General features: G+C 34.9%; 2 protein-coding genes across 2 annotated transcripts in view; one reads left to right on the forward strand and one right to left on the reverse strand.

The window, feature by feature from the left end:
* Window positions 1-15,164, forward strand: part of LOC120359505 — a 131,874-nt gene that overhangs the window by 83,738 nt on the left and 32,972 nt on the right. The gene's annotated exons all lie outside the window — the stretch shown is intronic.
* LOC105206210 lies at window positions 11,797-12,711 on the reverse strand. Its single transcript, XM_011175720.1, has one exon. It carries the CDS (start codon window positions 12,709-12,711, stop codon window positions 11,797-11,799), a length of 915 nt encoding a protein of 304 aa, XP_011174022.1.

The raw sequence follows: 15,164 nt of genomic DNA on the forward strand, positions 1-15,164 counted from the left end.
AGCGATAGTCGTGCATTCCTCGAAAGAACACACACCACCACGCTCTAAAAATATTTTCTGAAAAGCTACACAAGCACGTCGTCAAATGTCTACGTCATTTTGACAATAACGTACGATTTCTCGCTGGAAATTGAAAATAACGTTATTACTTGTCATTTCCGTATGCCATTCTAGAAATCGTTCGCGTTCATCGGGTTTCATTCGGCAGAATAAAATCGCGCCTCAGGTAAAAGACCGACATACGTTTGATTTTCCACAGTTAAATAAATGCGGAAAAACACCTTTATCTATTGTATCCCTCAGCCTGAAAACTTTAGGTAGGTCGGATAATTGCATTAGCATATAATTAAAACTGTCGATGAACTTTGTATGTCCGACCGTCATCACGATGATCTTTGTTCCGTTCAAAGTTACCCTCAGTTTTTCCCTTATTGTCAATTTTTCAACTAAGTATTTTAAAATAAATTGCTCGTCGAACGCCTTTGCATTATGAGCGATACATATAATACTTTTAAAATGTTTCGACGGTCGTGTCACAAACTCTATAAACTGCTTTATCGGATTGATGTTAAATATAAATTCGCGCGTTCTACACCGACATTGCACCGTCATGTCGTCTATCGATACGCAAATCGCGCAAATTTGTTGTGCTACGCAGAGAGTCGAAACGTGTAACTTTACGTTCTCGGTTCCTTCAATGGTCTCGTCTTGCCGCGTTTCAAAATTGTAAAGCACGAATGCGACAGCTCCTTTGGCGACATTTCCGTTTTCACTCGCAAGGTTATTAACGTTTCTTTGTGCTTCTTCTTGTATCGTCGCAGCAGCACTTGTACCTTCTTCAGGGTCTTCTATCACGACTCTGCGACGAAAAGGTTGCATGAAACACGAATGATTCACGGGTTGCTGAGTTCGACATGTCCTACAATAGGCACTATTACGTTTCTGTTGTGAGTTTGATTTTATAAATCAATTGCACATGTCACAAATTTTAATCAAATAACAAATCGTTGATTTTCCTTCGTATGATTTTTCGGCACAATAACGCTCAAAACACGTATTACCGAAGAACATACGGTTACACGCTTCACACCTAATCATCTCTGCGTCGTGACGTTCACAGGAGAATATAGCGTAGCAACGTGGATATTTTTTAGAGTAACGATGCTCTCTGTCTGGACGATAACCGATTTTACACGCTACGCAATAGCCCTCTCTCAAAACTCTTTCTCGTGAATCCGCAGCAGCTTTTAAATTTAATATTGGATTGTAATGTTGCCTATGCTCGTAATACATAATATTTAAGGTATGCTACGGTTAGCGGTCAAGAGAGGCGAGTAACACGCGACCATTGTAGATCGGGTTCCCGCCACGCCCGAAATTTTTAAAACCGTAAACCATTATAGTGATATTTTCATTGGCGAGATACTGTTGGAATTGCTGGATTTTATAGATCCCGCATCCTTTCTCATCACAATGCCAACATTCCTCGTTAATTCTATCGCGTAATCCCATTGTAACAAGGAACGCTAGAATCTTACGGCTTCCCACATTTCGTGACGAGGCCCTGTCCGTAAATTTCTAAGTTTGCAGTGGACTTTTGCGACTACGAGCGAACGAGGAAAACACAAATTATCATCACTTATTATTTCTAGTATGGACCGTTTGGCGACATCCTCCCGCGTTAACGGATTAGAGTAGTTGTTATAAGCCGATTCCGGACCACTATGTGTTAGTGTATACGTATACGTGTATGTGTGTGTGTGTGTGAGGGACGTTACAAGGGTCAGGTATATTTGCTGTCTTTCTCCCTCTCTCTTTCCCTCTCTTTCCAATAACGGTTTTTCCCGAATCATTGTTATATGCTAAACTAATTTTTAATAAAATTGATATGAATTTTTATTATGTTTATATATTAGGTTGATATTAACCTAATATAAACTTAATATAAATTTTATATCAATTTTATTAAAAAGTAGTTTAGCAAATAACAATTATTTGGGAATAAAACGTATCCCTTTCTCTCTCCCTCTCTCTTTCCCTCTCTCTCTCTCTCTCTCTCTCTCTCCCATAGCGTTTTTTCTCGAATAATTGATAAACTAATTTTAATAAATTGATATAAATTTTTATTATGTTTATATTACGTTAATATTAACCTAATATCAATTTAATATAAATTTTATATCAATTTATTAAAATTAGTTTAACAATTATTTGGGAGTAAAACGTATCCCTCTTCTTCTCCCTCTTCCTCTTTCCCATATAGTTTAGGTTTTTCTCGTGTTCAAATATTTATTTAACAAATATTTAGAAAAACGTATCGCTCTCTCTCTCTCTCTCTCTCTCTCTCTCTCTCTCTCTCTCTCTCTCTATTGTCGATCTCTCTTTTACATATTGTTTAAATTTTTGTATTAAAAATTCGTTTCAACCTTTTAGGAAGAAGAAACGTTTTTTTCTCTTCCATTGTCAAGAAATATTTTATGACCCATCATTTAAAACCCGTACACTTGTCGTCGACATTGTAGCCGACGAATCTTTACCTGGGGTAATGTTTTCGCACCCCCCGTTGCGGCACGCTATTGCGTCAGTCGCATGTTTTTGGCCGCACGCGTTGCGGCTATTGTTTGCTCGCTTGCATTTTCTTTTTTATATATACTAAAGAGGAAAAGTGGACAGGGCAAATCATTTTTAAATTTAATATATGTTTCAATTAATGACACCCACGTTGCAGACGAATCTTTACGGGTCCGTACGGGATAATGTTTTTTCGCTCGTACCCCCCGCTGCGGACAGTTTACTACGAATACTACCAGTAGTACAATTTTATTACGAATAATACTATTTACATACGCTATGCATGCATATTCGCTCGCGTATTATAACACTAAAAAGAATTTTGACACGAAAACGAAATTTTATGGCAAGGCAAATAATCGGGTATTCATCTCCGAAAGAGATGAGACCCTTGACCGCTGCTTGTGGGTAGAACGTGTCACAAAAAATGGGTCAAAAATATTTGATACATGCTTAGTATGGGAAGGTGAATAATAGAAGTAATATTAGACATTATTATTTTTAAAAACTTGTTGCATTTATTAAGGTATCGTATACAATATTTATTTATTTGATTTCAAAAATTTTTTATTTATTTTTATGAAATTTCATGAATAACTTTATACACAATTAGTTCTCCTGGGTTACCCCACTCTTCCTCTTCATATGGCTTCTCTCCAAAGAGAATCCGGAGATCCCACTCGTTCTCCACGCAGTCTCTCTCCCATACATATTGTAATCGCGATCTATCGATCGCAAATAATGCACATCTTTCTTTTTTTCAACATTTATGTGCCCACGTCTGCTGGCCAAATATTCTAAAAAGTTAAAAAGTTAGTAAGATTAATAATGCACTTGTGTAATATATTAAACTAATAAATTAATAATAACAAAAATAAAAAAAATTACCTGGGGGCCAATCACGCGTAGATTTAAAATGTGCCGAATTGGCACAATCAGCTCCCCTTCGTTATGCACCATAAGTTGCTGAAAATTTTAAATAAAATTTTTTAAATGTACATTTATTACATTGACAACCACATCATTCGTATTTGAGTGACAGCAAAAGTTTTCATCGGGCCGCATTTTCTCGTATTCAGGTGACGCTTATTTGATTATTTACAAAGAATCTTTGAAAATATTTGGACAGATATTTCACAGAATGTAATGATAAAACTATTAATTTATAAATGGTTTATTCGTTTCGTACAGCAACGCGTGTGATTTAACGAGGATTTCATTATAAACCCGCGTGACAGTCAACGTGTTAAATATATTTTAAACAATTACTTATACTTAAATACTTACAGCATTTGCAGGATATGTCACCCGCAATAATGGGTATAGTCTCTCCATGTATTGCTCCATGTTACACTACTTTTTTAAAAAACTTGGCGATTTCAGTTGGAGAGATGTTCTTGCTGCTGAGCTTCTCGCTGCCGATCTGTTTTAAAACTGATCGAAAGGTGTGCTCGAGCTCGAAAATGTAAAAGAATAACTGTACTTGACTTTCTCCCACAAAAATATAGAATTTTCACGACTGTACAAAAAATTCACCTTCAGAGACCCCTTGCTGCAAAGGGTTATGCATGAAAAATGTAAATGAAAAGGCAGAGACTCTAGCGTTTTTTTTTGTCGTTGCCCAACAGACGAAACGTAACTTAAATACACGTCTATCTTCTTAAACTACAGGGAAAGGAAAAAGAAATAAAATCTTTAACATTTATTTTACTTTTTTTATTTTTCAAAATCTTGCAATTCTTTTTGGCGTTGTGACCACCAATACACTTTGTATACATTTTGTAACGCACAATTCTTGTTATTACGATGTTTTCCACATTGCGTAGTATTAGTAGCATCTAATTTATTCAAAGATTCCATGTCTTCGTAATCAGCATCCATTGTCTCGATGATTACATTATCTCCAGCATCAGCATCGAGCAAATCCTTCAACCATTCTATTTTTTCAAATCCTTTGACGTATACGAGATCTTTGCAGCCGTCGCCACCGCTGTCGGTGTCATCATCGTCATCGTCAGCGTCGGCGTCGTCGGCGTCGTCATCACTTTCGTCACAGTCGCCATCGTCGTCGTAGTCGTCGTCGTTGTCGTCGTTGTCGTCGTTCTTTATCGTGCTATATACAACTTGTGTAATCAACTGTTTCGCTGACTTGTACCGAACTGTCCCATCTTCCCATCTTAAGCCATGGTGACACACAGTCAAGCAGCAACAGCAGGATCTTTCGGATTTCATCAGCCAATCCCATGGTCTTTGATTCTTAAACATGTAGTGATAAAGAACTCTTCCTTCTCTAAGAGCGGCAAACTCTTTGACGATGAAACCGCTTAATCCTCCAAGGGGAAAACCTTGCAGGTCCACGAACGTTGGCACACTCATGTCGAAACGAAGACTGCTTCTCATCGCAAAACGTTTCAATCTTTATATGCCTCCGTATTTTACGTGATTTTGCGCACAACGTTGGTCAATGGGCAGTATTCGATAAAACGATCATGCAAGATCAAACAAAAGGCAGTGGTGTTTGCTGGTACAGTGCGTTGCATTGATGCCTGGGGTACCGATTTTAAGGACCACGTTTCTTTCTTAGTTATTTTTGCGTTCATGACCAAATGCTGCTCACAGAACATATACTATGAGAAATGAAAGCTCTGTACTTAACATGGGAAACGAAAAGCAATCACTGCTATCTGGTGGTGAAGTGGGAAATAAAATGGTCTGTAAAAATCAGGAGAGAAAATACAATTCTTTTAACCCTGCTGGTCTGTCCGGGTCTATTTGACCGAACAGACCAGCAGGGTTAAGACTTGTTTTTTGCGCCAATATAAATTTGAACTTTAATCTTGGTTAAGTTACATTTTATCTTTTTCTAATTGTTAAAACTGAAAAAAAAATAAATGTGGCCTAGATATTGGAATTTGAAATAAGTAATAATAATGTACATATGTAAAATTAATGAATACAAAGTATAAATAGTATTTACAAAACATTTATTATAAAACAAAATACATGTCGCAAATATAATAAGAAATGTTTATATTATACCTACATCAAAATTTTTTGATAAAAATACTCTACGCGTATAACAGTACAACATACTTAAAATACGACACAGCTGTAGTAATAACACAGTAATAGCATTTAAAAAAAACTAAGAATAAAATAAATGATACAAGAATATTCATCTTATGCGTAATACTGCCCGACTATCCCTAACAGATTACATTCCATAGTACAAGAATAAAACAAACATTTTTTACATAAATAATATATAAAAAATGTACGATTACTCTTATCTGTGATGTAGAAAAAATTCGATTGCACATGTGGTTTTTACGGCGTGATAAAGAATTTTTTTTTTAGAAAATATATCTCTTGACAAGAATAACTGAAAACTAAAATTAAAATACAATAAAAAATAAAATAAAAAATACAATAAAAATAAAAGTAAAATAAATAATACAAAGAGTTAACGTGGCATTATAAGAGAAATTATAAAAGAAGATTTTTTATCATTAATGACTGACTCACTTTGGTTTCATAATTGACCATTTCTTTATTTTATTTAAATGTTTTTGTGAAATCGGTTTTTCTGGATTTTTATGTTTAATGTATTTGTAAATTAAAAATGGCACACATTTGTTTAAGATTGAACGCTCGCAATTGTGTATATGGACATAAGTGAATAAACGTATCAGAATTTTCAAAATAAGTTTGAAAACGATCAACTAACATAAAAGTATGCCCGTTTTCGTCCAAAAATTTATATAAATATTCATGTATGTTTTTAATAAGTTGCATTACATTTTCGCTTGGATATGTTAATCGAGTAACATCATCATGCTCTTTGAAAGAAAGAAATATGTTTCTCTGTACTTTCTGAAAATAAGTTGCGCTGACAAGTCTCACAATCCTGTGGAATGGTTTTTTTTTTTAATATATACCCTGCAACATATGCTAATGCCTGACAATTTTCTGTGAGCAATTCATCTTCATTATTTGTTATTATATCACTTAGAGTTAACGGAATATCATTCTCTTCTAAAGAACAATTATTATTATTATTATCGTTATCATTATGAGCTGTTGTCAACAATGTACATAAATTGTCTAATGGCTGGCAGCCATCATCTTCACAATTGCCATTATTTACCGATAAAACAAGATTATTTAATACAGATGTTTTCAAAGTTGCAATAAATTGATGACAAGTTGGATTCGTATTTGCTATGCCATGTTGCCTAATTGTACAAAAAAGATTTTCTACAGGATCTTGATTTAATGATCGTAAAGAAAGAAAGTTAAACCCCAAATCATACAAAGATATCCATAATTCTTTTACAGATTGAATTGTGATAATCCATCCATTAATAAATGCATATTGACTTGTAACGTCTTTACTATTACGTTTATCAATTAAACGCCATTGCGACAATTCTTCGAGCATTGCATTCCATAAGGAGAAATGTGGAGAATTTTCAGCCAAAGCACATGCGTATTTTTTATTATTTCGAGATTTTAAACATGAACTATTCATCGAATCAAACAAATCGTCAATTTTTTGAGCAAATTAGGCAGTGTAGAGAAGCAGCTGGCATAGTTTGTGCCGCAACAAAACTCTCGATCGCTGCAGCAACAGAACTACTAAGTTGTTTAGCAGCTATCTTAACTTTCATTTTTATATACGAATCTTGAAATTTAAAATATTCACTTTTAAGTTTTGGTAAAGTCTTAAACATTCTTTTTTGATCTAAATCAAAAGCAGTTCTTATGTAATTAAAATCAGCCTCTTTGTTCTCAGAAAATTAAATTTTACAACGAAGCATGGCATTTCTAGTATTTTTTAAAAGATGAGGAACGTCAAAAATAATAAATATGCGCTTGTTATTAACTAAAAAATAGTTCTGAGCTTTGAGGCTCTCGGCACTCTCATTACATAATTGAGCCAATGCCCCTCGGTTTGTAGCACTTTGATCACAAATCGTTGACATTACATTAAATCCTTCTTTTTGTAAACGTGAAATTACTGTAATAATTATATCTTTCAAAGCCATAGTGGAAATTGTATTTGCTACAAAGTAATAGGCTATAACTTGTTTCCAAGATTTATGAATGCCTCTCAGCATTAGAACTAATGCGTGGTTTGCTGATTTAATTGTACGACCTAAGTGTCCTAAATCTTCAAATCCAGAAATCTTCTGTTAGCTGGCTTCGTAATGAAACCCATTACTTAACGACATCTCATCAAATATTAATGCACAACAACGGTCTAGTGGATGCATTTTCTGTATTCTTGCTCTTAAATTTTCTAGAATTGCATCATTTAAACCAGTCTCAAAAGGGATCTTTGAAAGCATATATTTCAACAATCTGGTAGAAGGCAATTGAAAATAAGAAGCTAAATATTTATATAAGTGAGGACTGCGTTTATAAATTGAAAGTGCAAAAGTGTTATCCTCAACTGTCCATCGTCTTCCATTGTGCTTTTTATTAACATTTCTAAGTTGAGACAGTATAAAATTTTTTGTTACTACGTTTAAAGAATCATCAATTAATTGAAATTTTTTCCTATAAATCTTTCAAAATTGCGACATGTTGTCTTTCATTTTTTAGAAGTTTTCTTAATTTAGATAATTTGGTAATTGTGTAACGATGTATTTTATACATTTTTTGTTTCCTTGGTGACAGTTGTTTTTGTGATAAGCTAATGCCTTTCAAATATCCCTTTGTTTTATTATGCATCTCATCTTCGACTAAAAATTGTGCATTTTTATCTGAAGCAAGCATTTCTATATCATTTTCATGATTTTCAGTTATGTCTATATTTTGTATAACTAAAGAAGAAGCAAAGTCAGAATTAAGAGTTAAATCACTACTATTATATAAAGGAGTCCTGCATCGAATATTTTCATGTTCATTAGTTGAAGGTATTTCAGACTGTGTATTTAAAGGTGTACAATTTATGGCATTTTTCAGAGGAATTGCATTCCAATTCAATTTATGCTTTGACATATTTGCAAAATGTTTAGATTCAAAATGTTCTTCGCAGATTCGAAAATTATCACATTTGACATGTTCGCTAATCTTACAAATTCTCTTCCATTCATTTTTAAATTCAATTTTTTTAAGAAATGTATAAAAATGCTTGTTTCGATAAAAATTATCTACTATGTTAGTGTAATATGCATTTGTGCATTCTGGATATTTACATCGATCCCAAATAGCACAAAATATTTATAAAACATTTACTAAATATTTATAATATTTATTTTAATATTTTATAAACATTTATCATAAACATTTAATAAATGTTTTTATGGCCGTAAATTGGACTGATCATATATATTTATCATAAACGTTTCAAAAATATTTATAATAAATATTATGGTAAATGTTTTGAACACGTTTATTAATTATTATGATAAATATTATAATAAATATTTTTAAAATGTTTATTAATTATTATGATAAATATTATGGTAAATATTTTGAAAATGTTTATTAATTATTATGATAAAGATTTGTAAAATTTTACTTTTTTTATTAAATTTATATAAAATTTTTTAGTATTAAAAATCGCATCAGCAAACAATATTTTTTAAATATTTATTGTTGTGTATTTTAAATATTTAAAAAAACATTGTCTGCTGATTGGGAATAGTAGAATCCAACTAAAAATTATGAATTAATTTTAATTTTATTTATTGTTTAATAATTACAATATTAATATACATAGACAATTCTTATTATTCTCGGTTAGACGTTAGCGAGAAAAGGTATTCAAAGGTTCCTTCCACATATTCTGGGACTTAATTCGTGCGTAGATATCAATAAAAACGCCGCCGGCAGACAAAGTTCAGGCGCCACAACTCTCTTAAATTTATTTTTTTGAGGAATATATATACCCGGCATACACCGCCTATTTAATGTACTAAACCTCCTCAAGGATTACTAATGGATTATACTCAATTTACTTAAGGGTCTCAAGGGCTTTCAGATCTATTCTATAGACATAGACACACCTCGGCATGGCTCGCTCAACGTGGCTCAACAGGAACAGGAAGTAACTACTCAGTCGCCGGTCGCCGGTCGGCCACAGATCGTTCACGTGACGCTGTTGGTATGTTCTTTTCAGTTTTACTTTAAATGCAGTTGAAAAGAACAGACCAGGAACTTCGATAGTGGCCTAGCTTACATCAAGCACTTGATACGCGTACTATAACTCGTAACTTTCTATTAAATTCTTTCTATTAAATCTTACTTTCGACGATGCGTGTATTCATGATACATATATTTAATAATCTCGATTCATATTGTACCAGTTTAGTATACTATTTTTTAAATTCATTGTTAAAATTAAGATAATTTAATAGAAAATTACTATAATAGTACGCATATCAAGTGCTTGGTGTAAACTAGGACAGTAAAGAGAAACCGATAGTACATACACACATCGAAACAGTATAAAAAAGAATAAGAAAAGCTACGCAACGATACCACTAATTATTTTATTTGTATTTATCATAAATATTTACATAAATATTTTTGTAAATATTTATTTTTTATTTATCATAAATATTTTGGAAAATATTTAATAAATATTTTAACAATATTTTAGATAAAGATTTTTATAATCTTTTCCGTCATATATATAAAATATTTATAAAATATTTCTATAAAATTTATAAAAAATATTTATGATAAACGTTTATTAATATTTATCATATGTATTGTATGCTATGTGGGATATTTCCATGTACCTATTAATAGAGATGCCATGCTTCGTACTTATTACAAAATATGTATTACAATAATCATCACAAGAATTATCACAAAAATAATCCTATTGCTAACCTATATGCTGTTGTATATCACAGTCGTTTAACTACATCGTAGTCAATGCCTCCTAGTAGCCATGTAGCTATGTTGGATGTAGTGAAATCATATAAAAACACTTCTTTTGACGGGGGCTGCAAATCTTTAATTTTTCTGTAAAATAAGAGATAAAAATATTACTTTTCTTTCTTTCTAAATAAAAAAGGTATTTATCTTTATTTTCTCACCACTTATAAAGCAAGACCTTCGCATAAATGATATTTCACTTCCTTGCCTCTTATGTAGCTATGTAGCTACGTTGGATATAGTAAAATCATGTGAAAACACACTTCTTCTAACAGTGGCTGCAAATCTTTGATTTTTCTATAAAATCAGAGACAAGAAAATATTACTTTTTTTTCTTTCTAGATAAAAAAGGTATTTATCTTTATTTTCTCACCATTTATGAAGCAAGACCTTCGCATAAATGATATATAACACATCTTGCAATAAAACTTTCTGATTTGGAGATGCACGTTCTGTGTCCAGTAAAGATATAATAAATTATTGTATCAAAATAAGAGTAATCTGAAATAAAATTTACATTACTGTAATTTTTTTTCTTTAAACTTTATATAAAAACTTATATTATTTGATCTTGACAATTGCAAATACAAATTCACCGGGTTAAGGTTATGTTGCCATAAACAATTTTGAACAAAATTGATAGTAAGATCAATAATATGTTAAGTGAGTTTGTATATCTTTTATAGGCTATCATTTGAGTAACTGCTTAATTATTTTTATAAGATATACTTACAAATTGAAATGATCGGAATTCGTATATATTATTCTGTATTGTTGGAAAGACCGGAAAGACCAAATGCTACTATACGAAAATAGTGAGCAGATACTCATTCCTACCAACTTACATCAAGGCATTCTGATTGGTCATTTCAACTCCCACTTTCATGTGGGCCCCACTTTTTCCGTGTTACCGGAAACCGCTATATTATAGCGTTTTTCATTGGAAAACTAGTGCGCACTGAATGTGCACTTGCTACAGGTAATTGAGCGTTTCCGTTGGCACCGTCATCGCGCAAACCAAAACGTCCAATTGCCAGCGGCAAGTGCACACTCAGTGCGCACTAGTTTTCCCAATGAAAAACGCTATTAGTTTTACCCCCGTGCGCAACATTCGGTCATGAACGTAAAAATGACCAAGAAAGAAATAAAGTCCCCAAAATGGGTGACCCAGGCATTAATGGCACGGTCTGTATGTATGTACAGTGCGTTGCATTGATGCCTGGGGTACCAATTTTAAGGACCACGTTTCTTTCATAGTTATTTTTACGTTCATGACTAAATGCTGCTGTCAACAATCACCGCAGCATTCAGTCATAAACATAAAAATAATCAGGAAAGAAACGTGATCCCTAAAATCGGTACCCCAGGCATCAACGCAAGGCACTGTACGTTCTCCATAGTGTCGAATTCCAATCTCACATCCACAGTTGCGCTCTTGATCGATTTGTTTTGCCGACAACAATCGATAATTATGAAAGGGCCATTTTGTCGAAACATTGTAACAGTTTGATTAGGCTCGAGATAATCGTATCCGTAATAAGTTTTACAGAAACGTGCGAACGCGTAGAGAATAGCCCATTTGTTTCTATCAAAATCCAGATTTATATCTTCATAGGGGTAGCATTCCGAGTTCAGGTAAAGTTTTACATTGTTTAACTTGCAATGGTCGAATCGACTAGCATTCTCGGACATGTTGTTTTTCCGACCAGTCTGCAAAGCGAAGATGACATATCGCGGTTTCTCGAGCTGAGTAGCGGTCTTGATGGCCCACGAATGCTTTGTTGTGAGCTGCAATAGTGGAAACTCGTACAGATCCCAGGAGCGAAAAGCTATGCTCAGGTATTTCCCACTTTCTAGTGCACATAGCATCGACAGTTTATTTTTCTCACTCAACGACACATGCGGCATTCGCCACTGTACTTTGAGCAATTCGATTTCCGGCTGCAGCGCTGGATCGCCAATTAGACAATTGTTGTCATTGCGTGATCGTATTAAAATCAACTCGTGACGAGCGTTAATCACCACACGTCTATAATCTTCGCAAAATCCTAATAGCATGTTGAGCGGTACACAAAAATTAAAATATCCATTTGGAGGATTCCATGGATCCCAGCCGGCATTTCTCGCGATTACGCTTCTGTAGGATGACATAGTAACATAGTTCTTGAGCGTGCTGGTTATTCCAACGTTTCTGAAGCAATCAATCTCCACGCCATTGAGTTCATATCGAATCTCATCGAACATGAACGCGATGCAATTATTTCCTAACACCACATTGGATCCCTCAGTTGGTTCTTTTATTTTAAGTTTTCCCTCGATGTAAAGAAAACTTTAGTACGGCAACGTGTATAAATCCTGCTTCTGTGTATGTATCCTTATTTCGTCGCTATATAACGCAGTGTTGGTGTATGGATTGTACGAGTGAGTCTCAATCTTGACGATACGATCGTCGAAGATTGGCTCATCTCCGATATTGAGAATGTCAGTCATTTTACACGTTTCGTACTGCAAATCCCAAAGATTGTAAAAATGCAATGTTCGACGCATTGAGCTTTCTCTTCTTATGAATGCAATTGGATGATTGAAATTTGCTACCAAATATTGGCTTCGTAAATACTGTGTTATCTGTGACTGTGCCTTTCAAAACAAGCATCTCATACGCAGCACGTATACACACGTTTTATCGCCGTAGCCGTCGTATGTGTAATCTGACGGTGATTTCTTCTTCTCGAAAGTCTAGCAGCCGTCCGTATTGGTCGACAATGCGTATCGTCAAGTCCAAAATGCTCTGCACGGTGATTGGCAGATAAATGATCTGTAACGGCGTTTCCGACAATTTATACCCGGGTACCTTAGGCGAAAATTCATGTATCGTATGAACACGCTTGTTGTTGCTATACGCGCTCGAGGACATTGCATTCTATAAGAATGACGTTTACGTTCAGAATATTAATCGGTACCTCCGACTTGTGCCATTTTTGCGGTTGTAATATACGATTTGAAGAAAATCCCAGCAGCGATCCAATGTTGTTAGGTTTGCTAAAATTTATTCTATAGGCGCATTTTATCTCGCTCTTCATCGTATTGTTATTCGCGCGATAAGTACTATCGGGAAGTCTTCATTCTCATCGTTACCATCGATGTCATGTTTTTTACCATTATCATCATGAATCGCATATTGCAAACGTTTTCGTGGAATTGTGCGTCTCAAAAACTCATTTATTGCAGTTTATACGATCCCTCGGGAATCGTAATTTCCACATCGTTTTCATCAAAATAAAATTTATTATTCGAAGCAGTCACGTTCGCTATCGTGTTGTAAGTTTCAAAGTTCATTAGACCTCGTAATCATCGTCACTCAAATCTATGGCTGGAAAGTAGGTTGTAGCGAGAACGCTGCTTTCCTGATTAGCGTCAGTATCAGCGACATGATTGAAAAACTGTCCGATGAATACTGAGTTAAATATCGCACTACCAGGCTTTAAATTCGCGCGCATAAACCGTTTGGAGAAACTGTAGGCACAGTTGCCCACAATTGCTTTGATAAGGTGTATGATTGTACTGTATTTTTGTCACACCGTCTCCGAAATATCTTACGAGTTCTTTAGGTGGTCGAAGATTACCAAAGCTATTGAAATATACCACGTGATTGTCTCTTTGCGTACGCTACCCAATGAGTGCCAGGGCCCACCACATCGTCCAGATTTATGATACCGCTCTCGCTTTGACGTACACCGCTTATCGGCAATGCGTTACGCATAAAAACACCTCTGAAATGTGGAATGTGCATACGTTTCGCCAGTTGTTCCAATTGCACGTTTGTTATTACACCTGATGGCATTTTTAACGCTTCTTTGACGTTTTTTTTTTTTTCTTTGCTGATACACCTTGTCCACGTTTGTACGGGCTGAGATACAATCCGTGTCCTTGTTTGTAAAGAGCCAAATACAAGACGCGACCTTGTTCCATCACGCGATTGTGACGCCGTAGCTCATCGAGCTGACGTTGCACAGTTTTGTTAACGTTTACCGCTTTCGCTACGGTGGCCGCTCCACCGATGAGGGATCCGAGCGTGCCCAACATCGGTAAAATTGGTATTATACCACCACGTTTTGCCACTTGAAGTATTCGTTTTTTTATCGTCGTCTTCTTCTTCTTTCTCGTCTTTGTTTTCATACCCATACCCATTTTTGTTTTGGTCCTCATAGCTGCCCAAACGGCAGCAGCAGCAGCTCTCTCTCCAAGAGTCGAGTCTCTCGCGGTAATGCGTTTCCGCGCAGACACTGCGAGTATATTGTCAGCCGCGTGTCTATCGGCGAGATCTTTGCTTTGCGAATAAGCTATGTCGTGCTCGCAACACGCTGCATCCAGTGGATTTATACCTCGATCGCCCCTGGCCAATCGTTTCTTTAAATGCGTTCCTGGGCCGCAAAACTGATATCCGGGGATGTGCAATTTAAAAGGAAGTGCATTTATCGCACTGTTTAACACGCCGCAGCCCCTACGTTTTGTTGACATTCACTACAATTCTTTTTCAGCGGTGCCGGTCCGTCAACGTGCGTTTGATGACACTGCAAATTATAGTGTTCTAGACACCGACAATATTGTTGAATCTCCCAATCAGCTTTTATATGCTCGAGTAATCTGTCCCACACGTGGTCGATGCAATTGTTAAATTTTCGCAACAAGACAATTTT

The sequence above is a fragment of the Solenopsis invicta genome, chromosome 14, assembly GCF_016802725.1.
Source record: "Solenopsis invicta isolate M01_SB chromosome 14, UNIL_Sinv_3.0, whole genome shotgun sequence".
Taxonomy (NCBI): Eukaryota; Metazoa; Arthropoda; class Insecta; order Hymenoptera; family Formicidae; genus Solenopsis; species Solenopsis invicta.